The following is a 20,364-nucleotide window of genomic DNA, read 5'->3' on the forward strand; positions in this document are numbered from 1 at the left end:
GTGCATTTACGGCATACACATTTAGCTCGCGAATGTACAACAAAGAATATAGCACTCATGGTAAATATATGTAAACATGTCTTATAATAATTATAGTACAGAGGAATACTCGTTCTCCATTAGAATTGTCTATGCACGATTGCGATAGATAAGGATCTATGCTACTAATACTTTTAGTTCGTGGTAAACTATGATTTTAAACAATCATAGTACATTATTATGTACACATGACAATCCTTCATAACAGCCTATATTACTTTTGTATTGCATTTGTATATTAACATGCTTTTAGAAATATTTTATGTGTTATTTATACTAGTAGGCTAGCCTATTGTGATGATTTTTTCACGACCCAGATTTTTTGGTGCCCCCCCAAGCACTTGGTGCCCTACGCGCAGTGCGTGATGTGCGTGTGCGGAGCGCCGGCCCTGCTCATAGCACATTCATTTTCACAGCACTAATGAAAGCAATTTATAAAATAATATAAAACGACTTTGATTTTACACGTAAGGAATGACTCTGATTAAAGACCTTGACTGCAGTTCCTTACATAATTGGCTTTGTGACCTTTTGAAGTTTTGTTAATTATTTGTTAGATTTCCATTCAAACATATCTGAGTGTTTATTGAGCATACTTTTTATATTAGGAACTGTGGACTGTTCCCCACACTGTTGGAGGTTTCAGATTTTTTTTACTGTTCTTGTGGCGACATTGCCAACAAAGTAGGCAAAACCTGGCCCACACACAAGTGTGTTAGTCGTCATGGCAACCATTGGATCGCGAGTATCAACTGCTCTGATGTCCAGCTGGCATTGATTTAATAACCAATACAAAATGAGCTGTGATTGTCTGTTTCTTCTTTTCCTCCATCTCATTTTCTCTGTGTCTGCAGCAGTATTTCCTGACGAGTTAGGCCTGAGTGTGCCTCTAACTGAGGAGGAGCAGAAGGCCTTGTTGTACAAGCCCCTAGAAGGGGAGTGGGGCTCACGCACACGCAACGAAGAATGTGAACGTATCATCAGGGGCATCGACCAGCTTTGTACTTTGGGTATGATATTATCATTTAACATTGCATGATAACTGCATGATAACTGAGAAGCCTATGGCTGTCTCTGAAATTGAAGGGATATAACTAGGGATGTGATAGACTTAGCTCACAAGATGAGGCAATGCTGTATATTGCGCTCATAAGGACAAGACTAAACAATATTTTAACACAATTTTTTTAAAGATATCTTCAATGACAATATATATAACTGGGAAAACATATTTTACTCAACTGAAAGGCACAATGCAAAACAATGCAGGAGGAAGGACTGTGACTAACGATTCATTTGGTAACTAAGTAACGGGGTGATTATTTTGACAATTTGATTATCTTCTATGACTATCTATAGTTAATTGAACAACACTTTTAAAGGTCCCCTGAAATCAAAATGTAAGTTTTTTAACTTTTAGTATAAATATTAGGGCTGGGTAAAAAATACTGATTTCTCAATTTGAACTGATTCTCTTTTTTACAAAACAATATAAATTCTGATTTTAAAAAGTTATGACTAGTCTTAAAGAAAAAATTAATTACTTACTTTTAAGACTAGTCTAAGTGGTTTATGCAACCGGTCCCAGAAATGGTTAGAGATTAGGATGAACCTGGCTTTACTGAGCTAAAAGCCTTTAGTCAAATTGTGATATAAACAAAGCGTTATTGGCTGTTTAAAAAAAAGAAGGGAGGAGCTGCTTGATATGTCCCGACCTGTCTTCCTGTTTCATGGGAAATTATGTCAACAGATTGAATAATGCAGCGTGTTTCAAGGCACTTCAGTGGGCCTTTAAAATACATAATGTAATATACATAATATAAACATAATCAACTTCTATACATTATGTATTATAACAGATGCTTGCAGAGGCCGCCAATGGCCTGGGCTGGTGATTGTTTTTGTTACACTTTACAGCAAGATCAAATCCTTATTTAATATTGGTCTTAACTTAATCTTTAATATTTGTCCACTTCTTTACAATAATGTTGCTACAGTCACTGTATTTTCTTGAAAAAGAATGTGGACAACTGGACATAAAAACATCGAAACTCAAGGGTTTGAACTTTTATTTTGAAATTTTTATTTTCATAAGTTCACATATTTAGAAACATTGATGTGTTGCATATCTGGTGAAATTTTGCACATTGTGTTCTCAGGTGAGCGTTATTTATTAGACACCCAAACTCACAGCATATAGAGATGGAGTTTATTGACTAAGCTGCTGAGTTGCTGAGCTCTACGCATGCATAACTGCAACACATCAGACTTTATATGCATTCCCAAATGCACATTATATTGGTAAAAACAGCACTCTCAGAGACTAAGTTTGTGTGGAGCAGCATTTACTGTAAATATATATTTCACAATAAATTATTTTTAGATTGTTTAAGTTTAGAAAGAGTTAAACCAGTTCCGGTGTTTTATCGGTCTTGATGAATAGATTGTGCTACCAACCCTATATTTGTATTGTTTTATGGTAAGTTTAGGATATGGGGTAGCAATGGATGATAATAAACCTCAACAAGATATCTCGTAACAACCCTAAATGAGTTTTTTTTCTCCTCCAGATGTGGCAGTGCCATTTGAATTGCCAGTGGACTTGCAGGCATATCCAACGTACTGCACCGTAGTTGCCTACGTCACAGATCTGAGCACCATCCGACACAGACTAGAGAACCGTTTCTATAGGTCAGCATGAACTTTGAATGGACAATCAAACACTGGATTTATTCCAGAAAATCAGTGTGAACTAATGTAGATGAATGTGCTGTTTGCTGGTGATCTTTTGTCAGGCGAATGTCGTCGTTGATGTGGGAGGTACGCTACATCGAACACAATGCTCAAACCTTCAATGAACCAGGCGCGTTCATTGTCAGAACTGCCAAATTCGTATCTGACCTCATGCTACAATTTATCAAGTGAGTGAGTCACAAATAAAACTAAACTGTTAGCATATTGATTATTGATATCAGTATAAGCATTTTTAAATCATCTGTATTGTCCTATATTGGATATTCAATTTCTGTATTTTTACATTTATATTGCTTTTGCCACACCATCTTTAAATTTAAATTTTGCTCACCATGCCTTTATTCTTTAAAAACGTTAATGATTTAACACTGTTAAATGTATTACTTAGGAAGTTTAAAAATGAATATGCATTATTCACATATATTGTATTACAATGATGTGAAGCTTAAATTCACTTGTAGCATTTGAATTGATTAAGTTTTTTTTTTAAAGCGTAGTGTTTTCTTTTCTTTTATTTTATTTAGACAAAATAGTATACATTTTAATATTGTCCATTTAGTAGTTAAAATAATTATTGGTTTGTCAGACAACATTTTTATATTGGTGCATATCTACCATTTAGTTTTAATTCATGCATGCTTTTTGACTTCATGTCTGTGTTCTTCAGGGACCAAAGTTGTACAGATATTATTCCACTATATAACAGTATGAAGAAAACCGCATTCTCTGATTCAAGTGATGTAAGTGTCATTGAAACACACACACTCATAACCACTCATATTGAACAAGATATAATACATTATTTCAGTCCCTTTAAAAACTCTTCTTTTGCAAGCACTTTGTATTTAACAACTGTTCTGCCTTGCAAGCACTTTGTATTCATGAAATGTAAATGTGTATATTTTATATATCAGTGTGTATCATGCTTTGACACTTTTTCCCCCCAATTCAGGATGAAGATGAGGATGAAGAACATGAGGCACCTTGTACATCTAACCGCAATAAGAAGGTATTAATTTAAATTATTGTTTACCTTTCTAACCATGCCAGAGAAAAGAGGATTGATTATGTATGCAAGAACTGTTTACGTCTGGCAATAACATTACATGCACATCATAACCAAGAGTGTGGTTGTGTTTCAGAAGCAGCGGCAGCAGCCCATCCTAAGGAGTCTTCGCAGTAAACCGTCATCAGACCCTCAGGCCTGGAAGGGGCGCTGCAGAGAACTGCTGGAGCTCATCTTTCAATGTGAAGATTCAGAGCCTTTCAGACAACCTGTTGATCTAGAGGAGTATCCGGTAACTCACAGACACATGCAGAAAATGCATACACACAGAACTGTAGTTCATACCTGCATTATGAAGTATGCCGTAGTCTTGACCTCAGACCTTCTGATTAATATTACAAAATAAACTGTATATTGTTGTTTTTGACATAGAAATTTTAGTTTTAAATAAAAATAATTGTATACTTTGACAAACTAAAATTTTCATGGCGAAGTATACATTTTCTGCTATTATTTTCAGGGATTTCTGCAATAGTGTAAAAATGTCAACTATACATACACAATGTATTTACACACACACTGCAAAAATATATTTTTTTAATCAGTATTTTTGTCTCATCCAGTAAAAATATCATCCTTTAAAAATAATAATATAAATTAATAATAATTACTGTCAATATTAGCGTTAACACGTGATTCATTATTTCAGTTTAACGCATTGAAAACATTTAACTCAATTAATGCAGCATTAGTTTTTTTCTGTCATCATTTGGCTGCACTACAGTATATGATCATGCTATCATTGATTTAAGTGCTATTAAACCATTAATGCTTCCGTTATGCTAGGGGGCGCTATTACACATCTCAATTAGTACTGAATCTCCTGATCAAAACACGCGAGTAAGACGCACTAAAACGAACAATCGTATGTAATGCATATGAAAAATAACGTGATCATCATCATTAAACAGCATATGAATAGAAACCTAATCAAAACCTAATGTTAGTGAATGACATGTGGACTCAGGACGAGCTACAGAACTGTGCAAGCTTTAGGGGGGATGATGGACTCAAGCTACTCCATCTGTGTTTGATCATCGCTCTGAATCTGATATGGATACAGTCTTTCACAAAAATTAAAAAAATGTTGCTTTTTTAATTAAACTTACCCATATTCAAGTGTTCATAAAAAAAGGAATGCAAGTTTTTGTTTAAAAGAAGATGGTCAGCTCTTACTTTTGTTATTTTGCTTGCTCAGATATTCATAAAACTAAATATTCTATGGGCTATTCAATTTTGGTGAAAATGGTCAAAAACCCTGGCGGTGGCTGGCAACTTAAAAAAAAAAAACACTGGTGGGGAAAGATTTAAAGCAGGATAAAACACAAAATAACTCAAATCTGTACTGACATGCTGTTAGTGAATCTCCTCACTGTGTGACAGACATACACAGTTCTGTACATCATATGCACAGAAAGCCACTTCAGACAGCGCAAGCAGCCGCGTTGAGGTCTCTTTCGCACTTGAACAGGCAATAACACACAAAAAAATGCCAAAATGTCCACTAACAGTCTTAAATTAGTTAAGTGTTAAATAGAAACAAAGAGTTGTAAGGACACTGGATGCGTCAGATCTGAATCTGTGTCATGTCAAATCTTTAAGTGACAAAAGGAGATTAAATGTGAAATTATTACAATAAAAAATATATTCAAATGTTCAGTGTGATTCATCACAATAACAGAAACTTTTGCAATTAATTGACAGCACTAATAATAATATAATATTTGGTAAATTTAAATTGTGTGTGTGTGTGTGTGTGTGTGTATGTATGTATGTGTGTATATATATATATATATATATATATATATATATATATATATATATATATACACCCCATCATGACCATTCAGAAGTTTGAGATTACAAATTAATTAATGCTTTATTGAGAGGTCTCAAATTGATCATAAGTGACAGTACAACATTAATAATGTTTTCTATTAAAAGCAAATATGTTCTTTTGAACAGGAAAAAAATGTTACATACATACACCATGTAAAAGTAGCAGTTCTTTGCGATGTGTGTAAATAGTAATTACATGCAATATTTTCTTTATTTTGACAGATGCATACTATTTGCACCTCATTATTGTTTAACAGGATGCAATAATAACATAGTGTAAATTATTATATTTATTAAAATTATTAAATGGATTCTGCCTCAATGGGACAATAAAAGCCCTCCCTAACCCGGCCCAATAAATGCTTTTATTATTATTAAACATTTCGTTAGGTACTTTATTTCACTTAATTTTTATTGAAAGTAAATGCCTTTCCAATGTGATATGTGATGGGAAAAGGGAGAGCGCCCCCTTGGCAAAAGGTGGATTTGAACTTGCGTCAAAATGTAGATCCTTAAGCCTTATGCTGTACTAAAGATGTTGAAATTTGCAGGTTTTTTTATTTTTTTAATCTTGTTTGGGCCAACCATGCATTGTTAGGTGGAGCTAGAGCGAATAGCATTTGCCAACAAGGCACACTTTTTGCACTTGGTGTAAATAGACTCTTTTATGAGAAATGTTTCTTGAGCACCAAATCAGCATATTAGAATAATTTCTGAAGGGTCACATGACACTGAAGACTGGAGCAATGATTCTTAAAGTTCAGCTTTGCCATCACAGGAATAAATTACATTTTAAAATATATTAAAATAGAAAATCGTTATTTTATAATTATATTTCACATTGTATTTTTTATTAAATACATGCAGCCTTGTTGAGCATAAGAGACTTCTTCCAAAAACTTTTGAACAGGGATATAAAATAAACATCTAGTTTTAGCGATGTAATGGAAAACGAGACAGAAACACTGATTAAGAAAATGATTTTTTGCAGTGCACTGTCTGCTTATATGCCCTGTTCATCAAAAATAACTCTCTCAGGACTACTTGGACATTGTGGACACTCCTATGGACTTTGGGACTGTCTTGAACCGCCTGTTAGCAGGAGAGTATGACACTCCCATGGATCTTTGTAAAGATGTACGTCTCATCTTCAGCAACTCCAAAGCCTACACACCTAGCAAAAAGTCCAGGGTATGAGATCATGTCCAATCATTCATCAGTCATTTCATATTGTTACAAACATGTTGTAATCTCGGTAGTCAAACCAGCTCATTTAGTTTATTTATTTACTAGTGTTTTTGTTTGCTTTTGTGTATGCAGATCTACAGCATGAGTCTGCGATTATCTGCTCTCTTTGAAGAACATATCAGTTCGATCCTAACTGATTTTAAAGCTGCTCAGAGTCTGCACAGTGAGCGATTCACCCGTCAGCGGCTACACACTGAGCGTTTGACCAGACAGTCTGTGAAGAGGAGAAGAAGCTCTTCACCTTCAAGCTCTGCCTCTAGGTCATTGAAAAATATTATGCTGTAGAATTGGTCATTGTTTCTAAACTTTGCATGCACTAAAACATTTTACTTAATCACAGCAAAACTAAAACAAAACAATTGCTTCATTTTCTGATTTGCAGTCCAGAAAGAAAGCGGCGGGTCTCCTCTCGCTCTGCTCATCGATCGGACAATGCAGCTCCGCCCACTCCCGCTGGACCTTCACGGGCTCCTTCCTTACGGCAAACACATCCACAAGTCAACGGCAAGGCTGAGCCTCCTGTTGTCCCTGGTCGGACCCGCAGCTCGGCCCGCTTTGGAACCCAACTCACGGATGGACCCTCTGCACAGTCAGCTCCTCCCCCTCCTGCCACCCCCAGTAAGGTAGCAGAGCCCTCTTCCAGAGTCCTGCGCACCCAGAACTCTCACTCCATTGGTGTCTCGAGGGAAACTGAGCGCTCTGCGGTTCCTCACAGCAATGAGGGCGGGGCCAGAGAGTCTCGTAGGAAGCTTCGGACACCTGTTAAACTTACACCAGGTCAGTAACAGATGATAAAAGCTTTTATTTGATTTCAAAAGCTGATGGTGGGAATTTGTCATGTTTTCTGGAAATTACCTTTCAGTGCAAAAACATTTCCTGTAGCTCTATTGCAGGCCCAAAGTAAAGTAAATAAGTTATCATTTCTCAGTAGATTTAAACTATGTCCTTCGGATGAGACGTTAAACTGAGGTCCTGACTCTCTGTGGTTATTAAAAATCCCAGAATGTCCTTCAGAAAAAGAGCAGGGGCATAACTCCGGCATCCTGGCCAAATTTGCCCATTGTCCCCTGTTCATCACAGCCTCCTAATCATCCCCATACACTGATTGGCTTCATCACACTATCTCCTCTCAACCAATCAGCTGGTGTGTGGTGATCATCCAGGTGGTGCTGCACATTGGTGGTGTTTGAGGAGATAACCCCCTTCCATGTAAAGCGTTTTAAAGGACCCAGAAAAGCTATATCAATTATTAACAAAATATTATTATTGTTAAACTTTTTCCTAAAATTACTTTTTTTCTTTTTTCTGCTTATTTAGATTTTATTTTCTGATTGGATTAAAAAAAATGCTTTCATTTCCTGCAATGATTTTTTAAAATAAGATTTAAACAAACTTGAAGTATTCCTGTGTTTAAATTTTTCTTTTGAAATGTTTTAATATATACAATACACTTTAGGTATGTATGTATTTATATATATATATATATATATATATATATATATATATATATATATATATATATATATATATATATATATATATATATATATATAATGTTAGGGAAGATCTGTGATAAAATGTGTTAAAACTGAACTGAGAATACTTCAGCTGATTTTTTTTCTGAAATTATGTTCTATTTTATATTTATTGATTTATAATTTCTTGCACTAATGTTAGTCAAATCAATGGACTTTTGCAGATTTAAATTTGACAAAATGTGTTATGAGTATTACACTCTTTAATTATAGCTAGAAGTATAATAAAATTTGTCAAAAATAAATTTATTAATTAAACGACAGGACGATCACATGACCGCTATGTGAAGTCAGTGAAAATGTGTGGATCTTTCCACGGGTTAAGAGATTGATTCCCAGGGTAAATTGATTATATTTTTGATCTGTACTTATGATTATTTTCTCCTAGGTCCAGTCGATCACAACTCTCCTCCTCAGAACAGTTTGCATTTGAATGGTCATAGTCAAGTGACTGTGGGAGTGGTACGAAGAGGCCGGGGCAGACCCAGACTAGATGCACAAATACAGACGCCAGTAGTGGTACCGTCACCCCCATTGCTCCAGGCCTCTGGAAAAAAGAGAGGGAGGAAAAGCAAGAAAGACTTGGAGTGCCTACAAAGAGACTCGGACCATGAGGAGGAGCTTCTTCTGTCTACTGGTGATGAGGGCGGGGCTTCTTCTACAGCCCAGGACAGTAGTCTTTCAGATTCAGGAGTAGTGACTCCAGAGTGTCCGAAACCACGAGGCAGACCACGAATCACCAGAACAACAGATACTCCACCTCCTTCAAGCCCCAAAACTCTCAGAAGGAGCAGTCGGCGTGGCAACGAAGAGACCACGCCTCCTACATCAGGTCCCGCCCTAAGTGAGGAGCCTGAAATGTATATGGAAGAGGATGGGAGCTCGAAAGGGCAGATGAGAACACGTAACCAGGGCCGAAGGACAGCTTTCTATAACGAAGAAGACTCTGAGGAAGAGCAAAGACAGCTTTTGTTTGAGGATGCCTCCATTACTTTCGGCACGTCAAGCAAGGGGAGAGTCCGCAAGCTCACCGAGAAGGCCAAAGCCAACCTTATTGGCTGGTAACAATGCCAACTTTGCATGTCCTATGCGACACAACCCCTTATCCTCGCCCCGCTGGGGAGGGGGAACCATTCCTGCTGCTATCAGACTGTCATGATTATCTGAATCTTTTATTCTGACTCTCTAAATTGATTATCACGTTTTGAATCTTTGATTATTTTGGTGATTTCAAGAGTCACAGCCCCTTGAAATAGCCCCCAACTTATACATTTTCTTCCACAGAAAAATCACAAATGCAGTTAAATACTGATTTTCATATGCACTATGTTTGAATGCCAGTGAAGAAAGGTACTTACACAGTCTTATGAACCCAAATACCTGATTTCATCTCTCAAGAAAGCACTTATGTGAGGGTTGCTGAGTGTTTGTGTGTGCGCGTGTGTGTGTGTGTGCGTGTGAAATAACTTGAGCTTTTACTCTGTCTTGTTTCTTTAAACTGTTAATTTTATGCATTGTTTTTACACAGTTGTTGCTAAGGGCAACAAATCAAACACTTGTTAAAAAAAATCTATTTTTAACAGATCATTGTGTAAGTGGCTGTAAAGCTGTATTGGAGTGCAGAGAAGGATCTCATAAATTTCTGTGTTGTCTTTTTAATGTCTTACTCTGCAAGTCAAGATCAGTGGCAGTGGTAATTCACGCATGTTTTTATATAATTAGCAATACCTTGTGCCTTTTCATACTTTCAATACATTTATGGCTCCTTTGTACTCCCCAATTTGTGTATGTGAGAGTGTTTGATGCTTTGGCGTATTGATTTATTCAGTACAAGCGTGTGTTTATTGATCTGTTGTGATAGAGATTAGTGAGAACATATCTCCACATGACCTGTGTGTGTGTGTGTGTGTGTGTGCGCGTGCACGTGTTCATGCAGTTGTTGAGGTGTTACAATAGTGACATTGTCATCACTCCTTGCCTGTTTTATCGGGCTCCCAGAATGCACTGTGATCCTAACTAGAACGACGACTTATAAATACAGTGACCACAAAAAAGTGTTTAGGCACTTAAGACACAGTTTTAAAATGTCTGAATGTCATTGCATTAGAGAAATCAGGGGGCATCTGCAAAACAAAAGCTGGTAGAGCTTTTTCAAAGTTTAACTAATTCTAACATGATAGTGTCTTAAAACTAGCACCACATTCATTTGGAGGCTTTACTCAACAAATATTCACATATAAAATACTGTTTGGAATCTGTAAGAGATTTTGTTCCATGTTTTTGAAGTCTTTTATGCTCACCAAGGCTTAAATTATTTGATCAAAACTACAGTGAAAACAGTTATGTTGTCAAAATACTGTTACAATTTAAAATAGCTGTTATGTTTTAATATATTTAAAAATGATTTCTGATGGAAAAGCTGAATTTTCAGCATCATAACTTCACCGTCACATGATCCTTCAGAAATTGAATAGATGTTAGATAGATGCTGCTACACAGGAAATGTCTTATTGTCAAAAAATATATATGTTCTAAAAAAATTCTAAAGCATTTATTTGAAAAAACTAAAACAAATATTTGAAAAGCATTGTACATTTAATTGTGACTACTTTAATTCATTAGAAAATCATGAGATTAATTTGTTTAAAATTACAAAAATGTATCTTTAATCCAAAGGACAGCCGTATTATGATGTGATTTTAGTGGATATTCCCCTCGAGTTCACTCAGGTATCCTAGCATGCTGAAAAAACAGAAAGTGTCCAAATATTTGCTAAATATTTTGCCTAAACATTTGCTTTCTTTAAAATAAATTCCACTTAGTTTGATATTTAATGCAATGACATTTAAGACATTTGGATGTTTCTCAAGTGTCCAAATACTTCAGATGGCACTGTATACTCTTACAAACCACTATTGACAGAGTTATTAATATGTGTGTAGCGACGGTCATTGCCTCACCTTTTCAACAGTCGACCTGTAGTTTCTTCTTGCCCAGAGAGCAGGCCTCTTTTTCTGTATTAGGTAAATTCATTGAATTACTATTGAAATGCTCATTTCATTTGCATTTGTTTTCGCCCGATCACATTGAAACACTGTGTTCGATATTTCCCATTCTGATGCATTGACTCGGTAGATACCACAGGGCAGCGAATCACACAAGAGGCAGTGTGCATGTCGTATTCTGTGTTTTGAATGTGCCTTGACTTTTTGTGTGTTTGTAAGTGTCTGTGTGATATACAACTGAAGAATTAATGTGTTGTATCCCACCTTAAAGTCTGGACTCACATATGCAGCGTAGTCTCCTTTAAAGGGGAGGCATTCAGTCTGGTTTGTTGCCATGCGATTTTTGTAGGTTCTTGCGTACTCTCAGCAGTTGTGGTCTGGGTCATCCATTACGACAGAGCTAATCCAGCCCATAGCTTTAAAATCGGTTTGATGAACCAAAGCCTTTGAATGTGTTTGGTTGTGGAAGTTCATGTAGGAGGTGGGTGGGTATGTATGTGGCTGTTTTATATGCAGTTGATGCATGTCTGAGTCCATTTCTGTATTTGTGTTTATGTACAAGCCCCATGTTTTATTGAGCTGGTGTTTATAATCTGTTGCTACATGAAAACTGTATTATATCTGACTCACGACCCCTCTATTACCACCATACTGCACAGGAAGTGACATCGTATGAACTGATTGACAGGTTTTAGAGGGGAGATCCAAGATGGATGCATGTTAGTATATTCCCCAGTCTTTTAAATCTGAAGGTACAGTCATGTTTGTGGGGTCAGGGTCTTTTTTCCCTCTCCGGTCTTGTATCCTCAGACTGAGAGGTCTTTCTATGTTAGTTTGTATACTTTTATATAAAGGAAAAAGTGTAAATAAAGACGTTAAATAGGATGTATGTGTAGGGTGTACTGCTGTCACATTAGTTCATACTGATATTTTAAGGAAATAAACATTTGTGTTTCCACAAACTGTTCTTTCATTCTTTCACCTATAATTTTTTTGTTAATTTCAGTCATAGGAAACCTGGAAGTATCAGGCTAAATTTATAAATTGTCAACAATCATGGTAATTTCTGTTGTGAAGTTATAACTTCACAAAATATATTCATCTCTATTGATTGGAGTGGAGGGAAATTAAAATGTAAATATATTAATAGGATTGGTCGGCTGCCTTGCATAAGATTGATATTATATGACAATTCATAAATTATAACTATTAAATAAATGACTACTAAATAAAAATAATTCCTTAATAAAGTTTTAAAAAATATTTAAAACATTGAATGGTTGATGATAAACAATTTCGTGGAGAGCAGCGCCTCTATCGTGCATTATTTGGAAGCTTGTGTCAAATGATTATTTTTTACTATGTATATTTAAAAAGTATGTTTTAAGATAGAAATAGTAATAAAACTGGTATAACTATAATATATATATATATATATATATATTATATTATATTATATTTATATATATATATACACACCGATCAGGCAAAACATCATGACTACCTTCCTAATGTTGTGCTGGTCCCCCTTTTCCTGGCAAAATAGCCCTGATGCGTCGAGGCATGGATTCCACTTGACCCCTATGGTATCTGGCACCAAAATGTTAGCACCAGATCCTTTAAGTCCTGTAAGTTGCGAGGTATAGCCTCCATGGATCCGACTTGTTTGTTCAGCACATCCCACAGATGCTCGATTGGATAGAGATCTGGGGAATTTGAACAGGCTTGTGCACAATTCAGAACTGAATTGAGAATGACTCTCAAATTCCAATTTAATTCTTGAATTTGAACTGATGTCAAAAACAGGAAGTAGAATTACAATTCAAATTTGAATTAAAGGAAGTAGAATTGAAATTCAAGAAAAATACTAAGAAATGCATATACATGTCCATCTTGCCATAGCAGCTTCTGCATCTGTTGAGGGAATCTTTAGTGTTGCAGGAAAGATCTTCAGAGCAGACTCAATGATAAAACATTTGAGGAGTGATTGAGAATCAGATGCATCAGTGTTGCTCAGTGAGTTTTGCATTGAAATTAGTGATAACTGCATTTACAAACAACTTTGTGTTATTTGATTACTTTGAAATTAAATTACATTGGAACAAAACTATTTAAACAACATTGAGGGCTTAATTTATTTAAATTGATCATTATCTATATTTTAGAACAAAATATATCCAGGGTTCAGGAATGACTGCACTGTAAAAAAATGAATCATGGGCCTTGTAATTTACACCAAAAAAAAAAAAAAAAAAAAATTAAGGTGATAATTAAAAACGTGTGTATATTATCGCAGGAAATTGTGGTTCAGTGTTAGAAATAAAATAAAAAACTAAGAGATACACTTTCCTATTTTTTTAAGGAAATGTAAGCAATTTTGAGGCTTGAATTTAGGAATTGATTAAGCTGAGACAATTAAGGAAAATAAGGTTACTTGTTTATTTTAAGAGAATTAGCTCAATTATGCAGCTTTATTTAGAAACACCATTTATTTAGAGTTCCCAGCACGCTTTTCATATGGCTGGAAATGGAGATTAATATTGAAATTAAATGTTGTTTAATGTGTTTTTGAGTGATGGAAACCTTTTGTTAATGTATAATGTTTATTTATGTTTGACATTTGAAATAATTCTTGTTATGTTGAAGTTTTGACCGTTACCGTTGTGCAGAAGAGTAGAGCTTATAGTTAGGTTGTAATGTGAATAACTGCAAGTATTTTTAATATTATTATGAAGAATGTTGCTTTGTGCAATGAACAATAACTTTGCTAATGCAAGTTTGTTTCTATTTGTGCCAGCATCAAACAGACTATTAATTGAATAACATAACTGAAAGTCAAATATAAACAGGTCATTTCCATTTATTCCAATTTATATATTTTTTCAAAGTCAACTTAAATTAAAAAAAGCACATTCCACTAATAATATTTAATTCATCATAAACACTTTTATTATTATTTAACCCTTCTAACACAAACTTTGAGGACAAAATGTTCACTTGCTGCCTAATATATCCTACCCACTAACAGGTGCCATGATGAAGAGATAATCAGTGTTATTCACTTCACACTGTTATGCCTGATTGATCTCTCTCTCTCTCTCTCTCTCTCTCTCTCTCTCTCTCTCTCTCTCTCTCTCTCTCTCTCTCTCTCTCTCTGTGTGTGTGTGTGTGTGTGTGTGTGTGTGTGTGTGTGTGTGTGTGTGTGTGTGTGTGTGTGTGTGTGTGTGTGTGTGTGTGTGTGTGTGTGTGAGTGTATTTCAAAAAGAACAGGCTCAATTAATGAAGTCTTTATTTTAAAATAGTGCCGATAGATAGCTGATTATTCCTGGTGCTTTAATATTAAATATAAGAATATTTAATACATGTAGCATATGTCAAATAAAAAAAAAAAAAAAAAAAAAAAAACGTTTACACTAAGACACTTGCACATTTCTCAGAACTATGCCAAAAAATAAATAAAAAAATTAGGCTACTAAATCAACTATATAAAGCATATAGAAACCAGACTTGTGAATGTGAATGCCCTCTACTAAACAGTGCTTATTGTTTTGAAAGGGGTGTGTGTGTGTGTGTGTGTGTGTGTGTGTGTGTGTGTGTGTGTGTGTGTGTGTGTGTGTGTGTGTGTGTGTGTGTGTGTGTGTGTGTGTGTGTGTGTGTGTGTGTGTGTGTGTGTGCTGTTTTTAAATGATTTACGATTCAGGATATTTGACTTACGGTTTAGGATATTGGCTTACAAACCCAAACACGCGAGCGCGGCGTCTTATCCTGACGTGGCGGCGCGAGGCGCGTACACACCTCCTCTCGTGGGCAACCGCTATTGGACGCGCATTGTCTAGCACTAATGTTCAACTTGAAGGCGCAGGTGTCAAACCGAAACTGCGCGCATGTAAATTTTATATTCAGTTTTCAAGGCAATGCTTACACAACGCATAATAAGCTAAGAGTTTCGGCGAGCTCTTCCTGTTATCAAGTTAAAAATAGTAGGCTATTTCTGACTGACAATTGTGAATTCAGTGCTTATTCACTGAAGTTCTTGCGTAAGGTAAGATAGGCTACTTTTAACGGCAACGTGTTTAAGAAATATTGGAGATTATAATTATAGTGTACACAGCATATTTTATCATTATAAAACTCCAACAGGCTAACATATGTTCATGCAGGCTACTAATGTGAAATATCGGTCATGTTAAATGTGCAGACAGTGATGCCTCAAATCACGTCAGGTGTGATCATGCAGCTGACTCTGCTGCTGTCAGCTTTACCTGCGCAATATATCATCTCCAGATGGACAAGCGGCACCGCGGCACAACGACACATCGCTACTCAGAGGTAAACACACGAGATAGGATATAATATATCAGGACTTTTAATATAGGCTACCGGTCAAAAGTTTGGAATCAACTATTTTTAATGTTTTTGTAAAACGTCTATATGCTCATCAAGCCTGCAATTATTTGATCAAAAATAAAGAAAATAGTAATTGTTAAATATTATTAAAATTTAAAATATATGGTTGTGTATTTTAATATAGGCCTACTTTAAATATATTTTATGTCTGTGATCAAAGCTGAATTTTCAGCATCATTACTCCGTCAGTGTCACATGATCCTTCAGAAAGATATACGATTTGATAGGCTAGGCTACTCAGTTATCAATGTTGAAAACAGTTGTGCTGCTTAGTATTTTTTAGAAAAAAATTGTATGATTCATTATGAATAAAAGTTTTAAAAGTAGAGCATTCATTCAAACAATATAAATGTTTTACTATCACTTTTGTCAATTTACAGTTATCATATCCTTGCTGAATACAAGTATTAATTTATTTTAAAAACAACAAAACAAAAACAAAGGGAAAAAAAAGACTGACCCCAAACTTGACCGGTAGTGTATATTGTTACAAAATATTTTTATTTTAAATAAATGCTGTTCTTTTATTTTATTTATTTATTTATTTATTTATTTATTTATTTATTTATTTATCAATGAATCCTAACAAAAAGGTCTGTAAAAAATATTAAGCAGCACAATTGTTTTGTTACAGCAATATTGATATATGTATATTTATCTACCAATGTAACTGTACTTCATAGTCTCTCAATTAAAGAGACAGGACGTTCAAAAGAATCACTATTTGAAATATTACATTACGCATTCCATATTCAGTATCCTTGACAAATGGGACTCCATGAGAAGATCCTACTTGAACCCAACTGCTTGGGTTGACTGGCTAAATACCTGGATTCCTAAACTACCGTAAGAGTATGCAATTTCTTTCTTTAAGTCATTACGAATGCCCCTTAAAGGCTGAGGTGTGATGTTGTGTCACTTTACAGGTCCTTCGGAGAGAAAGAGGAACAGTACCAAACCCTGGAAGAAGCGCTCGAAATCGAGATGTTGATGCATGATAATGAGCAAGGGTACTTTGGAGGTACATGTAATGATTTCACAGCAGTTATTTAGATGCACTATATTGTCAAAAATATTAGGACTCCACTCCAAATCATTGAATTGCATTTCAAATCACTTTCATTGCCACAGGTGTATAGAATCAAGCACCTAGGCATGCAGACTGCTTCTACAAACATTTGTGAAAGAGGGTCGCTCTCAGGAGCTCAGTGTATTCAAGTGTAGAACCATGAAAAGTTGCCATCTGTGCACCTGTGCAATAAGCCCATTCATGAAATTTCCTCACTACTAAATATTCCATGATTAACTTTTAGTGGTATTATAAAAAAGTGGAAGCAATTGGGAACAACTCAGCCACAAAGTGGTAGGCCACGTAAAATCATAGAGCGGGGTCAGTGCATGCTGAGGTGCATAGTGTGCAGAAGTCGCCAACAGTAGCAATAGACCTCCAAATTTAGTTTGGCCTTCAGATTATCTCAAGAACAGTGTGTAGAGAGCGTCATGGAATGGGTTTCCATGACTGAGCAGCTGCATCCAAGCCTTACATCACCATGTGTGGGATGCAGTGGTGTAAATCACACCGCCACTGGACTCTAAAGCGGTGGAGACGTGTACTCTGGAGTGATGAATCAAGCTTGACTGACTGCATTGTGCCAAGTGTAATGTTTGGTGGAGGGGAGTTATGGTTCGGGTCATTTTTGAAGGGTTGGGCATGGCCCCTTAGTTCCAGTAAAAGGAACTTTTAATGCTTTAGCATACCAAGACATTTTGGACAATTTCATGCTCCCAAAGCATGAAATTGTAGGAACAGTTTGGGGATGGCTCCTTCCTGTTTCAACATGACTGTGCACCAGTAAGATTCATAAAGAAATGTATGAGCGAGTTTGGTGTGGAGGAACTTGACTGGGCTGCACAACCTGATAAATTAGAGGGGAGACTGTGAGCCAGGCCTTCTTGACCAACATCAGTGCCTGACCTCACAAATTCTTCTTCTAGAAGAATGGTCAAAAATTTCAATAAACACACTCCTAAACCTTGTGGAAAGCCTTCCCAGAAGAGTTCAAACTGTTATAACTGCAAAGGGTCGCCCAAATCTTTATTAAACGGTACAATATATAATGGGATGTCATTAAAGTTCATGTGTATGTAAAAGCAGGCTTCCCAAAACCTTTGCCAAATGTCAATATAGTGTATGTTCATGTAATCTGGTATTTACAGTTTGTTTAATTATAGGAAATCTAGAAGTAACAGAACATGATATGCGTTTATATGTGAACAGTCTCAAGGGAGGTGCGAAGCCCCAGGCCGGCATACGTGTTGCACCGTGTAGGTCAAGTTATCATGGAGACGCAGAATAAAATGGTTGGAGTGATAGTGGGCTGGGATGCAGGACTCCAAGCCCCCCCAGAGTGGATCAAAAGAAAGAAATTCTCAGACTCAGAGGTTTGTAAAACAGATAAATGCTGTTTGTCATCAATGTCATAACCTGAAACCACAGAAATATAACAGTAGTTCATTAAAAATGTGTATTTGTATGTAGCTGGAGAGAGCCAAGGACACTCCTCATTACAGAATTCTGTTCAGTGGGCCTGATTCCTTATCAATACTGATCGGATACATCCCCCAGTATAACGTGAAGCTCTTTCAAGGCTTTAGGGTACAGAGAAATCCTTTATGTTTTCCCCACCCCTCTTTTTAACTTTCATGTTCACCTTGTCTTCTAGGTTGTTTGGACTTAATCAGTCTTAATCTTAATCAGTGTTTCTGTTTATCTTGTGCCACAGCCGGACATTCCTTCTCTAGAGCGCTATTTTTCACACTTCGATGGGGAAAAGTTTGTTATGGAGGAATGGTTGAAGAAAATCTACCCTCACGACTGAAGGAGTAAAAAACCGAGAGGTTTTAAAACACGTGGAATCACAGACATAAAGCCTGCTATTCTTCATTGACAGTATTCTTTTAAAGCAATGAAAAAATAATCTTGTTTACATACCCCATATGCATATAGGCTACACTGAGCAATTTCAGTTATTAAACTGAAGAACTAAAAACAAAACAAAATGCTATTTGATTATCGCTTTTATATTTTTAAAATGATACATGTCTTAAGATTTTGTAAGGGATATGTAGAGGAGAACTTTTTGTGATGTCAAAACAAAATATAGACTATTAAAGGAACACGGTGACTTTTTGGGACTTTAGCTTATTCACTGTATCCTCGAGAGTAAGACTAGTCTATACATACCATTCTCATCTCTGTGTGTGCCATAACTCTGCGTGACACACCTACCGCTAGCCTATAGCTTAGCACAAAGACTGGAGGTAAACGGCTCCATCTAGCCTACTGCTCAATAAGTGACAAAATAATGCCAACATTTTCCTATTTACATGTTGTTATGTGTATAGTAACGTTATGTATTAAGGCCCTGTCCACACGAACACGGGTATTTTCAAAACCGCACTTTTTTGAAAACTCCGGCCAGGGTGAAGATTTTTTGAAACTCTGGTTACAGCATTGTCGTGTAGTTCAGTGAAACCGGAGATTTCGGCTTTTTAAGTCGAAGTGCGCGCCGTTCTCTCCTTTGTTTGACGTCAGATTTTCCACATTATCTCCTTTTGATTTACGTGAGTCGAGGCTAAGCGGTGGACTCTACTAACAGCGCTAATCACATGTAAAGTTATAGCCTATAGATACATGTTCAGTTATTTCATTGTATTGCAGAACAAAGGCGCCAGAATGCAATAATACAAATAGTAAATCAAGTGTGTTAAGCTTCCATTTCGGCCCTGCACCATACAGTTACCTGTCACCGAGTCTGAAGTAAAGGAACTTGTAGAAGGTATGGCATCCCTAAGTCAGTACAATTTCTATCGGTGCCGTGGATGGGACCCATGTGGAAATCAGGCAGCCAATCATAGCGTAGTTTTGCATTCTCATGTGGACAGTTTAAAAAAAAAAAATGCTTGTGTGGACGCGATTGTTTCTTAAAATGGAGGAGGAAAAACTCCGGTAATAAAAATACCCTTGTACGTGTGGACTAGGCCTAAGACTGATGGAAAATTAAAAGTTCAGTTTTCTAGACCGATATGGCTAGGGGCTATGGCGTGCACGGAGATAAGAATGGTATGGACTTATCTAACTCTGGGGGGATACATTGAATAAGCCCCAAAAAGTTGGCGTGTTCCAAATGTTTGTATAATGATGCATGCATGTTGATCTGACTCAAATGGGTTCCAGGATATGAATGAATTTAGATGTCAATATGATATAGCTTATTTATTTAGATATAAAAACAAAAGGACTTGTGAAAAACAGTATTGAGAATTTGATCATCAGTGTTCAAAGTAAAGCCATAAATACAAATGTTATCTCTTATTAAAGTTTAATTTATTTAAAATATGCCTTCTTGAAATGTACTCTTATTGTGTCCATCAGTCCATGTGTATTATAAAACCTTGCTAGCCTTGCTTG

At 36.1% G+C, this 20,364-nt stretch overlaps 2 protein-coding genes across 5 annotated transcripts in view; both read left to right on the forward strand.

Moving 5' to 3' along the window:
- The window catches only part of phip (pleckstrin homology domain interacting protein), a 58,787-nt gene extending 46,350 nt beyond the window's left edge, over window positions 1-12,437 (forward strand). Inside the window, exons 30-39 of one of the 3 annotated variants that reach the window (XM_067445873.1) lie at window positions 894-1,049; window positions 2,610-2,730; window positions 2,835-2,960; window positions 3,461-3,533; window positions 3,746-3,802; window positions 3,936-4,091; window positions 6,737-6,889; window positions 7,019-7,206; window positions 7,329-7,723; window positions 8,870-12,437. In XM_067445873.1, coding sequence (XP_067301974.1) covers window positions 894-1,049; window positions 2,610-2,730; window positions 2,835-2,960; window positions 3,461-3,533; window positions 3,746-3,802; window positions 3,936-4,091; window positions 6,737-6,889; window positions 7,019-7,206; window positions 7,329-7,723; window positions 8,870-9,546 — 2,102 coding nt within the window. In that variant the 3' untranslated portion in view covers window positions 9,547-12,437. The remainder of the gene's footprint in view (window positions 1-893; window positions 1,050-2,609; window positions 2,731-2,834; window positions 2,961-3,460; window positions 3,534-3,745; window positions 3,803-3,935; window positions 4,092-6,736; window positions 6,890-7,018; window positions 7,207-7,328; window positions 7,724-8,869) is intronic. The other 2 variants (XM_067445875.1, XM_067445874.1) reach the window with 2 other exon arrangements.
- A 2,904-nt stretch (window positions 12,438-15,341) lies between these two features.
- Window positions 15,342-20,290, forward strand: si:dkey-261l7.2 (uncharacterized protein LOC569751 homolog). 2 transcript variants are annotated; one of them, XM_067447226.1, is made up of 7 exons: window positions 15,342-15,528; window positions 15,647-15,815; window positions 16,650-16,739; window positions 16,820-16,914; window positions 18,172-18,335; window positions 18,433-18,549; window positions 18,677-20,290. In XM_067447226.1, exons 2-7 carry the CDS (start codon window positions 15,670-15,672, stop codon window positions 18,770-18,772), a joined length of 708 nt encoding a protein of 235 aa, XP_067303327.1. In that variant the 5' UTR covers window positions 15,342-15,528; window positions 15,647-15,669; the 3' UTR covers window positions 18,773-20,290. The 2 variants fall into 2 exon arrangements, with proteins under 2 accessions (XP_067303327.1, XP_067303329.1); XM_067447228.1 differs by having other exon boundaries at window positions 15,685-15,815.
- Window positions 20,291-20,364: the final 74 nt, after the last annotated feature.

This window comes from Pseudorasbora parva, chromosome 6, assembly GCF_024679245.1.
Source record: "Pseudorasbora parva isolate DD20220531a chromosome 6, ASM2467924v1, whole genome shotgun sequence".
Taxonomy (NCBI): domain Eukaryota; kingdom Metazoa; phylum Chordata; class Actinopteri; order Cypriniformes; family Gobionidae; genus Pseudorasbora; species Pseudorasbora parva.

Excerpts from the sequence above, each read along its gene's own strand:
- si:dkey-261l7.2 (XM_067447226.1), top strand. The coding sequence starts at position 15,670 with ATGTTAAATGTGCAGACAGTGATGCCTCAAATCACGTCAGGTGTGATC. Across the intron at positions 16,740-16,819 it reads ACCTGGATTCCTAAACTACC|GTCCTTCGGAGAGAAAGAGG; the intron begins GTAAGAGTATGC and ends GTCACTTTACAG. Across the intron at positions 18,550-18,676 it reads AGCTCTTTCAAGGCTTTAGG|CCGGACATTCCTTCTCTAGA; the intron begins GTACAGAGAAAT and ends CTTGTGCCACAG.